Here is a 19,592-nt window from a genome sequence, read left to right on the forward strand (position 1 = left end):
TCCTTTAGAAATGCAGTTTTGAAGCAGTTCCTAAAAATCATCCTGAATCAGTTTCCACAAAAAAAAAATTCAATGACAGTGGGTGCAATATACTTTGAGAAATGTGTAACCATAAATAAATCTTTGAGCTATCTTCCCTCCTTCCCATTTGTTTCTGCCTCTATGAATTTCTCTGTTCAGTCTCCTGGGCACATTATCCTAGTCGAGGACAGTTCTGCCTGTTTCTAACATCACGGAAACACACACAACATCCAAGAAAAATGTTCTGAATGAACCATTCCATTATTTTCATTCATAACATCATAAAAATTAATTAGCAATTATCTTTAAGCAAAGGAAACCATAAGACAATTTATTTTTAATTATCCACGATTAGCCCCATTATAGGAACAGTCACATAAAGATAAGGCTGTGTAACTACATCCTGGAGGAGCTCTAATTGGCCCTGCTATGCACACCATCTTCGGAGAAGTGATCTAATTGACCTAAGCAACTAAGGGTAAGGTAACATGGTCCTCCAAAGACTGCTGAATGTTATAAACCTAAGAGTTACAAACTAAACTATCACAGTGATGGGGCTTGGCTTGGGAACTGGGAGCCAGTCGACACTGTGGCTAAGAATAGGCTCTCAGGGCCAAGAACCGATCTGAATGAGTGGAAGAGGGAGGGAAACTAAGGACAGACTGGTGTCTCAACGACAGAGAACATATCCCTGTGGAAAGTTCGACAGAGGGGATGTCAGGGAAGTGTCTCCACTTAGTGTGCTGGCTGGATTCTATGCGTTCTGACAGGTTTATAACAATGGCCCGATGGGCTATGTACATAGGCACTCTGGTTTAAGAACCAGCCACGTTTTTGAAGAGGTCAACGGCAAGGCCTCTGGGTGAAAAGCCATGTGTTTAGCGTGGCACAGGAACAAATTCATCACTCTGAAAGAAAGCAGTGAGCTGAAGTCTGTGATGTAATGTAGAGATATGTCTGAATCGTTTATAAGTGTTTATGTTTTCTTATTTTCTAGCATTATCTGAGAAATAAAGGATGGATATTGTGTTGCAATATTGATTTAATACACAATGGGGCAGATTATAGATTTTTTTTGTTATTGTTAGCCCAATGGGGCTTCCTGAATAGAGAATATTCAAGGAGAGAAAACTGAGAGCAGATCTTGGTCCATGGTGTGAGCTAATAGGGCTAGAGTCAAAAGGTCACCTCCATCCATAAAATGCACTTCTGCTCGTTCTCTATTTACAAAATTTAAATGGAGAGTCCTCGCCTATAAAAAACCCTTTTGTTTCAGAATCCCTAATGAGAAAGAATCTAACAAAGAACTTTTTTATTTTGGGAAAGAAAGGGGAGAAGTGGGAGGGAGAAGAGGAGGGAGAAAAAAAATCTCATACTGCATTACTTTATGTTAAGGCTATTTGGAAAAGTAGTTTAATTTAAGCCCTTTCCCAACATATTGATATTTAAATTAATTGGGCACATTGTTTCTCATTTTATAATTCAATTTTTCTCAAAATTTATTTTACAAGCCCAACCAAGAAATCAATTGAGAATCCTATCAAACTGTAAAAGGATAATACAGTGACTGAGCTATCATTCAACTGCCTGGGGTGTTTCTCCTGTTAATCTTATATTGGCTTATGCTGAAAGCATCTCTGAAGAGTCAAAGATTCAAATCATCTTTACATTTAAAATTCTTATCTTAAATATACACACTCTAAAAGCTTTTAAATAATTCATTATTTATTTTTAAATAATTCCAAAAATATTTTTCCTTAGTTAAGTAACCAAAAGAAATGTTAAAAGCCTTAATAAATGTAGAATGGCATGTTTTTCTTTACCAAGGTGAAATAAAATCTCCTCTGGGTTCTGAATAAAAATACAGACCATCTGAAATGGGAAATGCAACTGGAAATTGATTTCTAATTTAAAAACACCCCAGTTACTACACATAAAGATTTCTTTCACTTCTCATGCATATTCACCTCTTGGCAGCAGGACAATCACAATTCTATTTGAGGTCATATGATATTGTCTCAGAATCATCTACTAAGCTGCAATAAGGAAAGAAAAAAAGTTGGAAAAAGGAAGTGGGTGGAGAAGGAATATTAACCTGGAAAAGGGAAAGAAAATGGCAATTCAGACCCTTTCCCAAAACCAGGAAAACAGAAAAATTCAGCTGAGCAGAATAACTGGAAAGAACACATATTAAGACATTTGTAGGCAGGATTATTTTTTTGTTCACTTCCGCACAAAGTCTGTAAATATGTGAACCTCAGCAATGGTCTGCATCTTTGTTGGAAGAGTCAATTTCAGATCAACCCAATCGTAAAGTCTCCTTTAAATTTTCTCCTCATTTGGTCTTTTGGCCGGATCAAGGTGTTTTAGACATGAATGCTTGGGTCAAGGAAGACTGATTGGGAACTTAACCCACCCAAGGACATACTTCTCCAAAGCTTCCACGGGGCCTCATGGAAGGGCTGCATTGTACTCTCACAAAAGCTGAGTACAGAGCTCTGCATAGAGTAAGCACTCAAATATCACTGATTACTTGAAAGAATTAGGCTCTTCACCCCTGTGCAAGATTACAGCTCTCAGTATTTACCCTTCTATCCTCCTGCTAACAACAGCTGGAACTGCTTTCCCTCCTCCAACTACATTCCACGTGTACTGTCCACATCTTTTGACTGGACCACAACGGCATGATTAGAAATAGTTTTCCAACAACATGAACTTATCTGGATACAGCATGACATGCTATCAGAAGACTATGCACTAAGAATATTACAAAGTGAGGTGCTTTTTTTTTTTTTTAACATAGAGTTGTAGGGAAATGGATCATTACTTTAGAGGAGAATTGGGTGTATTTGAGCATGGCTTGTGTTGTTCATCTCCCCTGTAGACTGTAAGATCTTCGTGTGCAGGAACTGTGCTCCTTCCCAATAGCCATCACCAAAGGACTTAGAGTCATGCTCTCTGGATGGAGTGTCCCCTACATACTACTGTTGAACTAACTGATTGGCAGGAAAAAGAGATTTGAGGCATTCATTCATTCAATAGTATTTATTGAGCGCTTACTATGTGCAGAGCACTGTACTAAGCGCTTGGGATGAACAAGTCGGCAACAGATAGAGACAGTCCCTGCCGTTTGACGGGCTTACAGTCTAATCGGGGGAGACGGACAGACAAGAACAATGGCACTAAACAGCGTCAAGGGGAAGAACATCTCGTAAAAACAATGGCAACTAAATAGAATCAAGGCGATGTACAATTCATTAACAAAATAAATAGGGTAACGAAAATATATACAGTTGAGCGGACGGGTACAGTGCTGTGGGGATGGGAAGGGAGAGGTGGAGGAGCAGAGGGAAAAGGGGAAAATGAGGCTTTAGCTGCGGAGAGGTAAAGGGGGGATGGCAGAGGGAGTAGAGGGGGAAGAGGAGCTCAGTCTGGGAACGCCTCTTGGAGGAGGTGATTTTTAAGTAAGGTTTTGAAGAGGGAAAGAGAATCAGTTTGGCGGAGGTGAGGAGGGAGGGCGTTCCAGGACCGCGGGAGGACGTGACCCAGGGGTCGACGGCGGGATAGGCGAGACCGAGGGACGGCGAGGAGGTGGGCGGCAGAGGAGCGGAGCGTGCGGGGTGGGCGGTAGAAAGAGAGAAGGGAGGAGAGGTAGGAAGGGGCAAGGTGATGGAGAGCCTTGAAGCCTAGAGTGAGGAGTTTTTGTTTGGAGCGGAGGTCGATAGGCAACCACTGGAGTTGTTTAAGAAGGGGAGTGACATGCCCAGATCGTTTCTGCAGGAAGATGAGCCGGGCAGCGGAGTGAAGAATAGACCGGAGCGGGGCGAGAGAGGAGGAAGGGAGGTCAGAGAGAAGGCTGACAGTAGTCTAGCCGGGATATAACGAGAGCCCGTAATAGTAAGGTAGCCGTTTGGGTGGAGAGGAAAGGGCGGACCAAATCACTATCTTGTTTGCAGATTTTTTTCCCCTTCTCTTCCATCTTATCACACATAATTAAAGGTGGATGAAGATCCCACTGCTCGGAAGGACACAGTTCAAGATGGTGTAGTTAGTTTGAGAGCTGGTAACTGGGAGGCCTGAGGATTCCCTCCTATTTGCTATTAAGGCTATTAAGATGGAGGCTGGTCCAGGGTTCAGCAGGGCTGGAAAGCTGGGTAAAGGCAATCAAGAGTGGACAACATCCATTTGGGGCAATGAGGCCACATTTTAGTGAAGATTTTCAGGGGCCCAACTTCTCTTTTGGCCATATCCTTCTATTATAAACTAATAAATAATGAGGTACTACCTCTTGATTGAGCCAAAGTAACAGTAACTAAGGACTCTAGTGTTTCAGTTGGGTTTTAATAGGCATATTGTTATTTGTACATAGCCATAAGATGAATGGGTCTCAGGATGGGCATTTTGTGTAGGCATTTTGGATATCTTCTCTTTTAATGAGCTACAGCACTTTGGTAGAGAAAAAGAATGTGTTTGTAAATGACTTCCCTTATGACAAGATTCTCAACTCCCCAGTTCAGATACATACTCCACCCTTAGATAATTTGAACCAAATCCAAAATGAGCAGATTTTTGTAGATGGAAGAATCCCAACAATTCATTACATTACATGCTGAGCCAAGTGACATAAGCAACCATAAGCACTGAAGGTTTTTCCTGTCTTTTAAGGCAGCACAGAAAAAAAGATAACGGGAGAGATTTACTCAATATGTCCTTGAAGTTTAGAATTAAAGGAGTTTTCTCTATCTCTCCTGAGCTGTGATACTATATTGTGGGGTATTGCTTCAAAATGGCTGAGGTGGTTAGCTATTATTTAAAAGTGACTGTTAGTACCATAAAAGTACTTTACAAATTCAAACAAAAGGCATTCCATATATGTCAACTGCTCTGAACATCACGTCATATTTAAGCAATGGATGTCCCATATAATAAAACAAGGACGATTGATTATCTTCATAATTTCATGGAAGCGAGTCAAAGGAACACTTCAGTTACCTTTAATTTCTTTCCAGCTCTTTGTATTTACGAAACTGAGATCCCATGGATGTTTGTTTTGAGGGAAATATGGCATTGAGCCAAATAATAAAATCCAAACTCTGCCCTCCTCCTGACTTTCCCATCACTGTAGATCGCATCAGCATCCTTCCTATCTCACAATCCTGTAACCTTGGCCTTATCCTCTATTCATCTCTCTCATTCAACCCACATAGACAATGTGTTACTAAGCCCTGTCAGTTCCACCTTCACAACATCACTTAAATCCTCCCTTCCTTTCTATCCAAACTGCTACCATGTTAATTCAAGCAATTACCCTATCCCACCTTGATTACTGTATCAGCCTTCTTGGTGACCTCCATGCCTCTTATCTCTCCCCTCTCCAGTCCATACTTCATTCAGCAGCCTGGATCCTTTTTTCTACAAACACTTTCGGTCCATATTTCCCCGCTCCTCAAGAACCTACAATGGTTATCCATCCATGTCTATGTTTAATGGAAACTCCTTACCATTGGTTGTAAACCACTCAATCACCTTGCCCTGTCCTATTTGACTTTGCTGCCCTCCTGCTACAACCCAGCTCACATAGTTCACTCCTCTTACGCAACCTCCTCATTGTGCCTCGAGCTCATCTATCTCACCACCAACCACTCACCCAAGTCCTGCCTCTGGCCTTCCCAGATCACACACTTCACTCCTCTAATGCCAACCTACTCATTGTACCTTGATCTCATCTATCTCACTGCCAACCACTCACCCCAATCCTGCCTCTGACCTGGAATGCCCTCCTTCATATCTGATAGACAATTACTCTTCCCGCCATTCAAGGCCTTCTTGAATCTCCTCCAAGAGGCCTTTCCTGACTAAGTTCTCCTTTCCTCTTCTCCCACTCCCTTCTGAGTCATCCTTGTGCTTGGATTTGCTTGCTCTATTCACCCTTCTTTCAGCCATATGCACTTATGCACATATTTGTAAATTATTAATATTAGTGTCTGCCTCCCCCTTTAGACTATAAGCTCACTGAGGACAGGGAACATGTCTGCCAACTCTGTTCTCCTCAAAGAGCTTAGTACAGTGCTCTAAACACAGTAAGCACTCAATCAATACAACTGATTGACAACACAAAGATGAAGAACACAATTAGAAATAGAAATATTTGAAAGCACTGATGGCAGGAAAAAGCTGTATAAACACCTATGGCTTAGACACTTTCTCCATTCATAAATAGGAAAGGCAATTTTTTAAATTTCCAAAATTTGGGTAAAAAAAAAATTTCATTTTTGTAAGTGAAGAAAAATACTAGGGCATTAACTTGAAAACTCTACCTTAGCATTATTCTAGCCTAATGAAAAGGGCATAGGTTTGGAAGTCAGAAGTCCTGGGTTCTGATCCCAGCCAATGACTAGTTGTGTGACCTTTGGGCAGTCATGCTGTATGCCTCAGTTTCCTCATCTTTAAAAGTAAAACATATCTCCTTTCCTTTCTGATTGTCTGGTCATGTTATCGTACATCTAGCCTGGTATTTTAAAGTGTTTGGATTAAATTCAATAATAATAACGCAACTGAAATATGGACTTTGCTTTCTGAGTGACTGTGTGGCTCCTCACTTGGGTTGGATTCACTTTCTTAACGTGTTATTGATTGAATCAGGACCTTCACTTGCATCCTATTTTTCTTTAAAACATTTCCGCATCCTTTTCCAGCATGTACCTACTCTTCTACAAAGGATGCATGCAATAAGGAGAATAACATTGAGCTCATCAATTCTTAAAGCCTGGGTTTACGCTGTTATTCTTAACTTTCTATGAGAATGGGGAACTTTTATTAGAACAATTTAGATCCAAGCCAACTTGAAGGCTATTGCTTGACATATTCTGTTTGGAGTTTGTGGTAAAGAAGAAAATGTGTAAGAAAGGAAAATCTCATTTCCATAACCAAATTTTCTTCTCATTTATTAGCATGTAGGATTTAAATGGTTGAAAAAGTGGAAAAATCTCTGCAATTTTTACTTTGTAACCACATCAGAAATAGAAAGTTTGAGCTGGCCCTGACATCTTAACTTGATTGGTTATTTGAAACTTTTTCATTCAGTGCAAATGCCATCTTCCAATCTAAGTTGTTTCAATGCCTCAAATGTTATTATTGGTAGAATTCTCTATGAAGATTTACTGGCCCTGATCAACCAACTTTAATATGACCAAGATAAAGGTAATTTTAAAAATCAATTTTATACTTTTCAAACACCACGCATCTAGAATTTGATTAATGCTCTGGTACTGGCCCTGGTACTAGAAAATAAGGGCATGATTCTATGAAACATAATGGCCTAACGAAAAGATCATGGACCTGAGAGAGGACCTGGGTTCTATTCCTGACTCTGTCCATCACTTGCTGTATGAACTTCGGGGAAGTTATTTAACTTTTCTGTGCCTCAGTCTTCTCAACTATAAAATGGGAATTCAATACTTGTTCTCCCTCCTACTTAAACTTTAAGCCTCATGCACGATAGGAACTGTGTCCAACCTGATTAACTTTATCTACCCCAGTTCTTAGAACAAAGCTTGACAAATAGAAAGTTTAAATATCATATAAAAGGACTAGCAGTTATCTGCCCTACTAAAATTACACCTCCAGGACGACTTCCTGACAAATCTCTTGCCTCCCAAACCTATTTTCCCTCCCTACTACATCATTAATGCATTTGAGTCCTCATCCTCTAATCACTTGAGTATTTATCTGAATTCCCACACTGTCAGAGCACTTATGTGAATATCTTTATACACAGTTGCTTCCCTTACTTGTATCTTAATGTCTATTATTGTAAACTCCTTGAGGGTAAGGATCAAGTCTACTTCCTCTACTCTTCCTCTCCCAAGTGCTCCATACAGTGCTTTGCACACATTAAGTGTTCAATACCACTGATTGATTGATCTGTCTCATGGGAATGCCATCTCTTCCAATTGTACAAAATTTACAGACTGAGTCATTTTAAGAAGCCAAAAGGAAAGCAAAACATTCTAGTTAGTTCCTCAGAAAAGCATGGTTGTTTATCTTCCCCAGGAGTCCTAAAAGAAATACTAAATGAACAATGGTCACTGGCAAAGGATCTCTCCTTCCCTTCCCCCTGCCCCCCCACTCTTTTCAACCTGGCAAGTCACGATCAAACTTTTTTCCTGAAAAAAGTAATGGAAAAAAGCACCAACTCCAAAAACGCCAACAATCATAATGTCCTCAATCTGTTCTATTCTAACATCAAAACTCTGACAAACACTCAGCATTCTCCACATTTTCTCCTTTAGTCTGAAACCAATCCTAGTTCTCAAAGGCTCTGGCCAACAAACCAGGAATGCATTATCATGCCTAACAGAGCAGAGTAGGCTGAAGGCCAAAGGAAGTTGGAGTCAAGGCGATGGACAGGGCTTTCTCATCCCTATCCTACCAATGCCATGAGAGCCATTTACAGTGTGTAGTCAGCATGTGTGAGAGACAATTTTCCAAAAAAATAAGACAGGCTTTTTGAGATCTGTGGAGGCTTCTGAAACTAAGATACATTAAATGTTTTTTTTTTAATAAAAATGATCCTAGTAATGAAATGAACATTATGTTTGGTATTTTTGGAGGGGTTTACGGTATGGGAACAAGGAATAAGCATTCTATGAGACCCCAAAGAAATCATGAAAACATAATTTTCTGCTAGATTTACCCAGCCGTACAATGTTGTAAGGCAATTAAGATGACTCATGAAGGCCTAAGGCAGGAAAGGGTTCAATTCCTTATATGTTTCCACATCCACTGTCCACTTCCCATTGCCAAAGAATGCAGGGCCATTTCATGTCTCAGTCTGAATTTCATGGGCATGGCTCTTTCCTAGCCTTAAAGTAGGTAAGACAGAATTATTAGAGGTGATCCTCTCCCGCTTGACTTTGAGTGCTTTTGGACACTGTTAGAGTGAGAAAAGGGGTCAGTGAGGCTTATATTTATCCTCCTTTCCTGAAGCAGTGTGGACAAAGGGTAGGTTGCTTAGTTATGGCTTTCTCTTGATTAATATGGCATTCATTAATCACTTACTCTGTGCTACACACTAAGACAGATACAGGGATATCCCACACAGGGCTCACAGTCTATCTAATTTTCATTTAACCAAATTAGAAAATCAAAGGGAAAGAAGATTTCAGTCATAGGACACAGAGGAGTAGAGAGTGTTGCCAAGTTAGAATTTAACCTTGCTTAATTATATTTTCAAAGAATCACCAAACAACAAAAAAAAAACCCTACAAATGAACAGCAGCAGCAAAAAAAAAAAAAGATCCCAAAACAGTCCTATTCTCTCTACATTCTTCCTTACCTGTCTAGTTGGGCTAGTCCAACAGCACGTTTGTCATACAACGCTTATTCCAAAGAGTACAAAGTGCTGCAGACTATTAAAATCCCAGTAAGTTGTGGTTTCTGCACACAGGGAAAGTTTGGAAGTCTGCCGAGGGCTCAGGGCCAAGGCAAACCACCATGGGCTTAAACACTGTGCAAACACAACACTCTGACAAATTTGCTACTGAAGGATACCTTATAGCACTGCAGCACTATGTCAGGGCAAAATTTCACATATCTGTGTAAACATATCTATCTGCACATCCACACATCCACAGAATGCACAGCCACAGGCATCTACAAAAGCACGCAGTGCAATCCACTCCATACAGCAGGCACTCAAATACTAGTGAATGATTGTGGTACAATATTTCATTATAAAACATAAACTGGATAGAAGAATATCTGTTATTGTTCACAGGACAAGTTTTTCATTCCTGCTTTACGATGTAGTCAATCTACTGGGCTATTCCAATGAGCAAAGAGAAATAAATAATTTGTAAAGCCATAAAACTCAAATCCTAAAACATTAACACATGGAGACTTGGAGATAGTTCATAAATATTTGAACTATTCAGTTATGGAAAAGGAATTTAATTTTAAACAATGACCTCATAGGCACAGTTCAGAAATATAGACTCTCTCTTGTATCTGTTGATTATGTTTAAGGTTTGTACACAGCAGAGTTGAAAAATGAGTTCCTTTTAGACCTTAGAACCGCAATAAGAAATATAATACAGCCTCACAGCACATATGTACATATCCATAATTTATTTTAATGTCTGTCTCTCCCTCTGGACTGTAAGCTCCTGGTGGGCAGGAAACGTGTCTACCAACTCTGTGGTATTGTAATGTCCCAAGTTCTTAGAAGAATGATTGATAATGGTAGCAATATTCAAATTAGTTCTTCCTGCAATGCATGATTTCTAGGGACACTCAGCAAATTGCTGCATGTTGGTTGTCCATTCATTTGAAAAGCTTCCTAGAGAAGGTGAAAGGGAACTATAACTTCAACATTATGATTCTGATGACAACTTTGAACTGAATAATGCAGGACAGTGAACTTCCAGGACTAAGGGTTATGGGCAAATCTTTAGCCTGGCCTTGGACACAGGGTCAGTAGGTAAAATTCCTTTCATTTTGATTTAACAATAGTAATAATTGTGGTATTTGTTAATCACTTACTATGTTCCAGGCACTGTACTAAGCACTGGGGTGGATACAAGCAAATTGGGTTGGATACAGTCCCCGTCCCCACTAGTGCTCCTTTCTACATCTTGAAAGGAAAGCTCTGACTCTACAGGTATTGTTCATCCTTGGGCAGATGTGAATCCTCAACACTGATCCTATTAGGTTCTCTAGCAGAGCTTTTTCTAAGGTACCTGGTGGAATAACAGTTAAGAATTCAATGGAATCAGGGACACTTGAAAAAAGCTGGCCTTAAAAACAACTTTCTCCCCCATCCTTATCCTCATCCTCTCCCACAACACCTGGATTCTCGTGTTTCACTTCTCTCAAGCAACAATGCCTCATTCTCATCTTTCTCGCCACCAACTTCTTGCCCTCGCTTTCTCCTGGAATTTCCTCCTGATTCGTACCCAGCTGATCATTGCTCTCCTCTTTGTCAAAGCCCTTCCAAAATCATATTTCCTCCAGGAGACCTTCTCCTGGATGATGTCTCATCTCCCTGTGCTACTCCCCATACATTACTTCAGTCCTTTCCACCACAGCATTCCCAATGCAGATCTTTAAACTCTGTTGCTTTCCCCCCTTACCTGTTATTTAATTTCTGTCTCCCCTGCTAGACTGTAAACTTATTGAGCACACAGATAGCATCTTCTAATGTCATTGTACTTACTAGAGTGGTCTACACAGATTAATTGCCTAATAATTTTTTAGTGATTAAAAAACAGTATATAGAAATAATTATTATTATGTTTGGACAATTAACACCATCATTAAAAGATGACCAAGGAGGTGGTGTATCCCTTAAAGAAAGCCAAAGTTAATTCTGCTGCTCAGTAAGGGATTTCCAAGAAGCTCATTTACTCGCAGCAGAGTTTGTCTTTCATCAGACATTAAAATTGCCATTTTCTTCTCTTTGCATTCCTTTCCAACCTCTCCACAAAAATTTCCTATTGAGAGTTTCAGAAGGAAGGAAAATTGGATTTCTATAATGTGAAGACTTAGTCCTCCTATTAAATGAGAATTCCAATAAAGGATATACTAAACATTTGATTAGCTAAGTAGAAATATGTATCCAACCTATGGAATCAATCATGGCGAGGGCAAAATTATTCTTTTAGGATGCTAATGATATGTTCTACAATTTTAAACATAAGATGATTTTTTTTATTTTCAAGAATATTTTAAGATGTTTTTATCCACATTCATTTTTAAAACAAGTTGAGCTAATTTTTGTGTAATAAATTTACAGATGCAATACAAATCTATGATAAGTTTTCTGGGCCTGCAGTTGAGAATAATCATAATTATTATTGAAGCATATTACAAGATAGAAAGAATGTTTAAGAGGTTCAGTTAATTCCCTTTGTCTTAACTGCCCAGGTTCTCGGACCAACTCAGAATCTCCCAAGAGGCCAGGAACATCTTCCCATGGTTCTACAGCTCAAACTCATTTTAGTTGAACTGTAAGAAACTGGCAACTCATTAGAAAAAAAATGGGTTTCCATTGCACGTTGCTTTTTCCTTGTTTATACTGTGTTCTCATATAGTGCAGGCATTTAATATATATATTACTTCACTGTTAACAAGGTCATTCCCATAGATGTCTACTCAGTTCATAAAACCCAAACCATGTAACAGTGGGAGGTGATATAATTAACTTCTTTTACGATCAAGAGACCAATTGCTTTGACGTTGAGCCATTGAAGAAAATGGAAAGAAAAAAGCAGGGGGTGGGGAGCAGTGGGAATGAGACTAAGCGAGGGATTGGCAACAGAGAAAGATCAAATAAACTAACCTTCTTAAAATTTTTGTTTAAGTCAACCAAACTGAGCAAGAAGATGTGATCCTTCGCTCCAAGCAGCAGTCTGCCTCTCTCCTCATCTAACAGTAGGGTTTGGAAATCCAGTCCCTCTGCTGAACCCATGAATGGAATACAGCTGTTTGAAAGCAGCAACTCTGTGGGAAAATGGGGGGAAAAAAACAGGATAACCAAATGTTTATTTGTGACTCCATGCTTTCTTTTGTAAACATACACATTCACAGCTTGAGTTTCTGGTTTAGAGAACTGCAACAAAGAGTATATTTTTCCTTGATGAATGATATCCTAGTACAAACCTACTTTCAAAATACTCTAATGTTTCCTTTTATTAAAGGTCATCCTAATCTTGTAAAATAAAACATACCAACAATAAATATGAACAATATGCACTTTTTACTGGGAGTGCAGGAGAGGAAGACACTAGGTGTTTCTATATATAATTCAGTTGTGCAGTTCATAAGGGTATTAAATTACATCCAAATTCCAAGGGCTAGCTAAGCAGGCATGGGCCCCTTCTGAACTCAATTCCAACAGCGTATGGGTGACGCCACCAGGGATGGTCAGGGTAAAAACGCCCTATGCAGAGTTGAGCAGCTCATCAAAGAGACTGTATATGAACACTTTATGTAGGTAGCTGTACAGCAAATCTACAAGTCCTTCCTAGCTTTGCATATGGAAATTAATCAATTAATGGTATTTACTTTACTAAGACATCTCTCCAGGTCACACCTGGAGAGTTTTCAGTACTCTACCAGTCTCAACTGTGGGAGGGAGAGTCATGCAGAGGCATAGAAGCAGCGTGGCTCACTGGAAAGAGCACGGGCTTTGGAGTCAGAGGTCATGGGTTCGAACCCCAGCTCTGCCACTTGCCAGCTGTGTGACTTTGGGCAAGTCACTTAACTTCTCGGTGCCTCAGTTCCCTCATCTGTAAAATGGGGATTAAGACTGTGAGCCCCACGTGGGACAACCTGATTCTCCTGTGTCTACCCCAGCGCTTAGAACAGTGCTCGGCACATAGTAAGCGCTTAACAAATACCAACATTATTATATCCATTCCATTTCTAACTTAGGCAGTGACTAGTGAGTGGAAGGCAATCTGCTACAAATCAAAACTCACCTGTGCTAGGCAGCAGCGGCACAAGAGAGAGTAGAGGGTGGAGACTTGGGTTTACTGCACAGGAGGCAGCAAGGTAAACCGTTTCCATATTTTTACCAAGAAAACTCTAAGGATACACTACCAGAACCATCACAGATGGAGGTGGGACATTCTGGGAGAGATGTGTCCACGGAGTCACTATGGGTCGGACACGACTCGACAGCATAAGACAACAACAACATTTTACTAAGAAGCGGGGATAGTACAATAACTTTATGGGGGATAGTTACAGGCAAGAAGACATTCTCTATGGGAGAGAAAAGAAGGAAGGTAGGTGGGAAGAGGCAAACTTCTCTCTGCTGCCCGGTTAATTTTTCTAAAGACAAAAGTCCAGTCAACATCTCCCTATTCTCAAAAACCTCCAAAGGCTAATCATCAATTTCTGCATCAAACAGCAACCCCTTACCATCAGCTTTAAGTCATTCTATCATCTCGACCCCTCCTACTGTACTTCGCTCATCTACTACAACCCAAATCACACAATTTGTTCCACTAATGCCAAATTCCTCGCTTGTTTGGCTCCCTGCTGACCCCTTGCCCAAAACCTCCCTCTGGCCTAGACCACCCTCCCCCTTCATATCCAATAGACCATAAATCTCCCCACTTTGAAAGCCCAACTAAAATCACATCTCTCCTCAAGAGGCCTTCCCTAACCCCTCATTTCCTCACCTATATATATATACACCCTCTCCTATGGTCACTTACGCACACTTGCACTCCTTAAGCACTTTGATGCTCACCCCATTCCCAGTTCCACAGTATTTATGCACACAGTCTTTTACTCGGCCATTTCCCCTATCTGTAATCTATTTCAGTGACTTTCTCCCCCATTTAAACTCTAAGCTATTTGTGGGAAGAGATCATGTCTAAAACCTCTACTTCACTGTACTTTCCTAAGCACTAAAGTTACAGTTGTCTGCCTATGGCAAGCACTTGATAAATTCCACTCATTGACTTTTTAAAATGGAAGGAAGAGCAGAAAGAAGGACAAAGAACTTCAGCACTTCTATCACTCTATCAATCGTATTTATTGAGCACTGAACTTGTATAGAACACTGTACTAAGTGCTTGGAAGAGTACAATATAATGGAGTTGGTAGATATGTCCCCTGCCCATAATGAGCTTACAGTCTGTGCCAACTTCCCAGACAAATTTTGTGCATATTTCCACCCAATTACATGAGCTCAAGTCCATGTAATTATTCCTTTTCCCTCTTTTCTGCCTACCTGTAAAATATTTTAATGTATTCTCTCTTTCTACACTGGAACCTCCTTGAGATCATGTCAATCAATTCTACTGTATACTTCCAAGCACATAGCATAGTGCTCTGCACACCATAGGGGCACAATAAATATCACCGATTATAAAAATTGAATACTTATGAGCTGATTTTATCCCTAAGACCTTGTTGCTGGCAATCCTGTCTTAATTTTTGAAGTTGAGAATGACTGGTAGATAGATGACTGACAGATTGGCTCAAGAAGTCTAATTCAGAGATGGCCACCCCTCACAGTACAGGTGGTTTGTCTATATTTTGCTTTAAGCTTGATGACAGCCTAACCACTAATCTGGCAGTCTCCCCAGGAATCTACCGGTCTTGGGGATTGTTTTACAGTTGTTGGCAGATTGGAAGACAATTGCCTTGGAATGGAACTAGGTTCATACGTCTGACACCTGCCTCAAAAGAGGTTTTTAATTAATGCACCATCCAATTCAGTACAGATCATAGGAAAGAAGTAAGGAGCTACTAGAGATTGAGGAACAAAGCTTCTGGTAGCAATTACCACCTTCAGTGGTATAATGGCATTTATTGAATACTTAACATATGTAGAGCACTGAACTATTCACTTGGGAAAGTACACTAAAATAAATAGCAAAATCCCTGCCATTAATTATCTCATAATGTAGCAGTGTGTGTAAAACCATTCTCTAGAATTTCAGGAAGTTTCATTTTTGAGTCTATATTATTTTCATTAATTTCTCAAAAATTACTGTTGGAAACTGTGATGAAAATCAGAAACCGATTAAATGAATTTTTAAAGCAATATTTACCTACCTAGACCTCTTTTAATTTTGATTGAGAGATTTAAATCATATCTTTCAAGTAAAACTTCCCACTGCATGTTCTTTAAGACAGCACAAGACCATTTTCAACTGAGAAGAAGCTTCTACTTATTACCTGCTCTGTGATCTTGCACTATAGTTTCCTCATTTGTAAAATAGGAATTAAAATCCCTTTCTCTCCTCAATATTTTAAGTCCCATTTGGGACAAAAACTGTGTCTAACCTGATTATCTTGTATCTAATCCAGCATTTAGCAGAATGCTTAGCATACGATAACATAATTTGGAAGACATTTTTCTTCTGACTATACATTATTTCCAAGTTACATAAAAATACTCCTTTCTGCTTTGCATTATGATTCTTGAATGAGACAAGTATTCAATGAAGATATGTGCTTTCCTCTCATGATTCAACTGTTCCCAGCTCTAGGTCTTTAAGCATTTTGGATTTGCTTAAATGCTACAGCTTCCATCTGCCTAAAGACTCACAAACATGCTTTGAAATAGTTAGAATTATTCTGCATCATGAATTTCATCATCCTAATATCCTCGACATTTCTTAGGAGAGTTTCCTATCATGAAATCAAAGATGGAAAGGGATTTTGTAAAATGACTCTTGAGTGCACTCAGTTTTGAATTCCAAGTCTGACATCAAGACAGTTATCTCACTGACTTTGCTTCAGTGAACTTTGAGGGACAGTCTGTCCCAACCATTAATGTTGAACTCTTATTACACACAAACAGATGATTCATGAAGTTACTGCTAAATGCTTTCAGAACATGCAATTTCATATTTTCCCATTTCATTAAAAATTTTCATTTCCTTAACATTTTCCAGTCTCATCATAAAATTAGATTTCTGAGTACTCGGAGCAGATTATGTATTCATACTGGAATGCCTGACTTATGGAATAAAGAGGAATATTCCTTACTTTAGACAAACTGAAAGGGATGTCTTAATGTGATACTATTTCAATCTTCAAGCTCATAAACAGTCACTTTTTGTAAAATACTGATTCCTTATTGATACTTGTGGAACATGTTATGTGTACACTGGATAGAAATCTAGAATATGCACTCCCCATTGATTATTTTTCCATTAAATTAGATGTAACATTTTAAGTGTTTTTCAGCTCACAGTACCACTGGCGTAGAATTTCAAAGCTGTTCCAAAAGAGATGGTTTCAGTGGGCAAACATCCAGTTAACTCTCCACCAGGGCCCCAAGGTGCAGGTGAGAGGAAGAGAATGAAGTAAAGAAGATGGAAAAGAACCATGTGAGGAGTATTAATGTGAGAAGATTTTTCAAAAAGGAAGTGCTCTAGTTTCAAGGGGACTTCTGCCTGATGAAAAATAAATGTGAAATGAGCCATATGGAAGTCTGTGCATAGTCTTCCAAGTTTCTATCAAATTTACTGGAAAAAACTATGTTACCTTAGATAGACCTCTATAACCTAATGGTCAATTCTGTCCCATCTTATACTGTTGAGTCATCTCCATAGCAATGCCATGGACACATCTCTCCTAGAACGCCCCACCTCCATTTACAATCATTCCCATAGTGTATCCACAGACTTTTCTTGGTAAAAATAAAGAAGTGGCTTACCACTGCCTCCTTCCGTGCTGTAAGCTTGAATCTCCTCATTCTACTCTCTACTCTCTCCCATGCCACTACTGCCCAGCACAGGTGAGTTTTGACTTGTAGTAGATTGCCTTCCACTGCTAGCCGCTGCCCAAGCTAGCAATGGAATGGGTATTCCTCTGCTTGACTCTCCCTTTCATAGTCGAGACTGGTAGAGTACTGGAAACTCTCTAGGTGTGACCTTGGGGGGGGGGGGGGGGGGCGATGGTCAATACCCATAATCAATTTGAGAAGAACATAGTTAAAAATATTTAAAAATAGAGGGATCGGTGACACATATAGAGAGTAGAATTTCACCTGTCTCTCTACATCCAAGTAGGAACAAAATGTAAAAATGCATCATGTCTACAGCATTAAACGCGCATGCACACACACACACAATTTTCTATAGTTCTACCCAGCCACTCCAAATTTTGTTGCACTTAGTCCCCAAATAAATTTGATTTGAGAGCAGCAGCTGCACAAATAACAGCTAAACAGAATTACTATTATTCTGGGATGATTAAATACTGCTGTGCAAGTTGATGTAACTAACAACCAATTCAAAAGCGCAGCTTACAGATTTTGTTTGGCCAAACTAAATAACTATCTTTAGACAGAACATATGAAAATCCATTAGGCTGAAGAATGTGTTATTACGAAGAAGATCTCAGGCTGGGAATTTGAACAGGTTCTTCTTCCCTAAGAAGTTTTATCTTTTTTGTGTTTCTGCCAAACAAAGCAGAGTCATCTTTGCTATCAAAGCAAGTTTTAAAGGAAGTTCAGTTTCAGCCCAAGTGAAGCACAAAAAAGTGAACTATTAAGAACAGCGCTGATACACAGCATTCTTGGGGATTAAATAACTATTCTCCCTCCTATTTAGACTGTGATCCCCATGTAGGATGGTGATTGTCAGACCTGATTATCTTATATCTAACTCAGTGCTTGGCACACTGTAAGTGCTTAATGAATGCCACAAATTACATCACAATTATTTTTACTAACTTACTGTCCAGACCACTGTAATAGTAAACCCTTAGGAACATATTAGGAAGTCAAATACATGGTCCCCACCCTTGAGGAGTTCACAATTTGAATCACTGAGGATTAATAGTGGGCAGACTGAGTTTATTTTCATAAGGGAGTGTCTTCTGAGGCAATCTCATCAATTTCCCCAGGACTACCTAATGACATTTTTCTTTAGTGACGATGACCAGTTTGGATTGATGGTCTCCTCTCTTCTTTTCTATTCCTGACAGGAAGGGAGTGGTCAGTCATGAAGTGTCTGATAAATTAGAGCAACGGTGCTTCTCTTTCAAAGGACTTATATTTCGGCAGCTGGCTGTACAAGAAAATTCCAACTCTTATGCTGTGTACGACATAAGGATTCACTCAATTCCAATATTATTGCCAGGGTCATGATGCTGGGTGGAGAAGCAAATTTCTCCCTTGAGAAGCCAGTGTCCAAACAGAAGAAGAACTATTCTATTAGATCTGGGAATGTCTTCTTTTGACATCAGTAAGGTCAGGATTTAAAGGTCACCAGTAGCCTGCTTCTGTCAGTCTAAATCTTCAGCTATGCAAGAATGTCTGTCAGTTCTAGTTTTGGGAAGGGTAGACCATTTCAAAAATAAGGACTAATTTTGAGACTTACAACTGCATTGCATGCTATTTTCTTTACAGAGAAGATGGATGATAAAATTAACTTTTCCAACTCCTAAATCCCATCTTGGTGCTGCATATTTGCAGCTGCAAACAACCAGCTTTGAGAGGGGAAACTCACTTCCTTAAAAAGACAATTCCAGATCCACAAAAACAGTTTGCTGCTTTTCTCTTTCAGTTCTGATGGTAAGTGGAATGTGACAAAGTTCTAAGAGAGCATAATCAATCAATTAATGGTATTTATTGAGCACTTACTATGCGCAGAGCACTGTTCTCAGGGACTCGGAGAATACAAAACAACAGAGTTGGCAGAAACGTTACCTGTCTACAACAAGCTTATAGTTCAGAGAGGAAGACAGACATTCATATAAATAATTTATAATATATAATTTAAAGATATTCACATTAGAGTTGTGGTTTTGAGTGTGGGCAAATATTAAATGCCCAAAGGTCACAGATGCAAATGCACAGTAGATATAGAAAAGAAAAGGAGCCAGGGAAATGAGGACCTAATCAGGGAAGACCTCTTGGAGGAGATGTGACCTAAATAATATTTTGAAGGTGGGGAGAATGGTGGTCTGGCATATATGAAGGGGGAGAATTAATCAGGAGTTTCTAACCAATCAAAATCCTGTTTTCAGTCATCTAGGAGGAAGACAAGGGATGAAATTGGGGTACAGTAAACAATCAGTATCACAAAGCAAAA

The 19,592-nt window shown here is 39.5% G+C and overlaps 1 protein-coding gene across 6 annotated transcripts in view; it reads right to left on the reverse strand.

Annotated features, from left to right (window-relative positions):
- SEMA3D (semaphorin 3D) overlaps positions 1–19,592 on the reverse strand; it is a 171,232-nt gene that overhangs the window by 79,346 nt on the left and 72,294 nt on the right. For all 6 annotated transcript variants that reach the window (XM_007670948.3, XM_029077347.2, XM_029077344.2 and 3 more), the window contains one exon: positions 12,362–12,522. In XM_007670948.3, the coding sequence (XP_007669138.1) occupies positions 12,362–12,522 (161 nt within the window). The remainder of the gene's footprint in view (positions 1–12,361; positions 12,523–19,592) is intronic.

The sequence above is a fragment of the Ornithorhynchus anatinus genome, chromosome 13 (genome assembly GCF_004115215.2).
Source record: "Ornithorhynchus anatinus isolate Pmale09 chromosome 13, mOrnAna1.pri.v4, whole genome shotgun sequence".
Taxonomy (NCBI): domain Eukaryota; kingdom Metazoa; phylum Chordata; class Mammalia; order Monotremata; family Ornithorhynchidae; genus Ornithorhynchus; species Ornithorhynchus anatinus.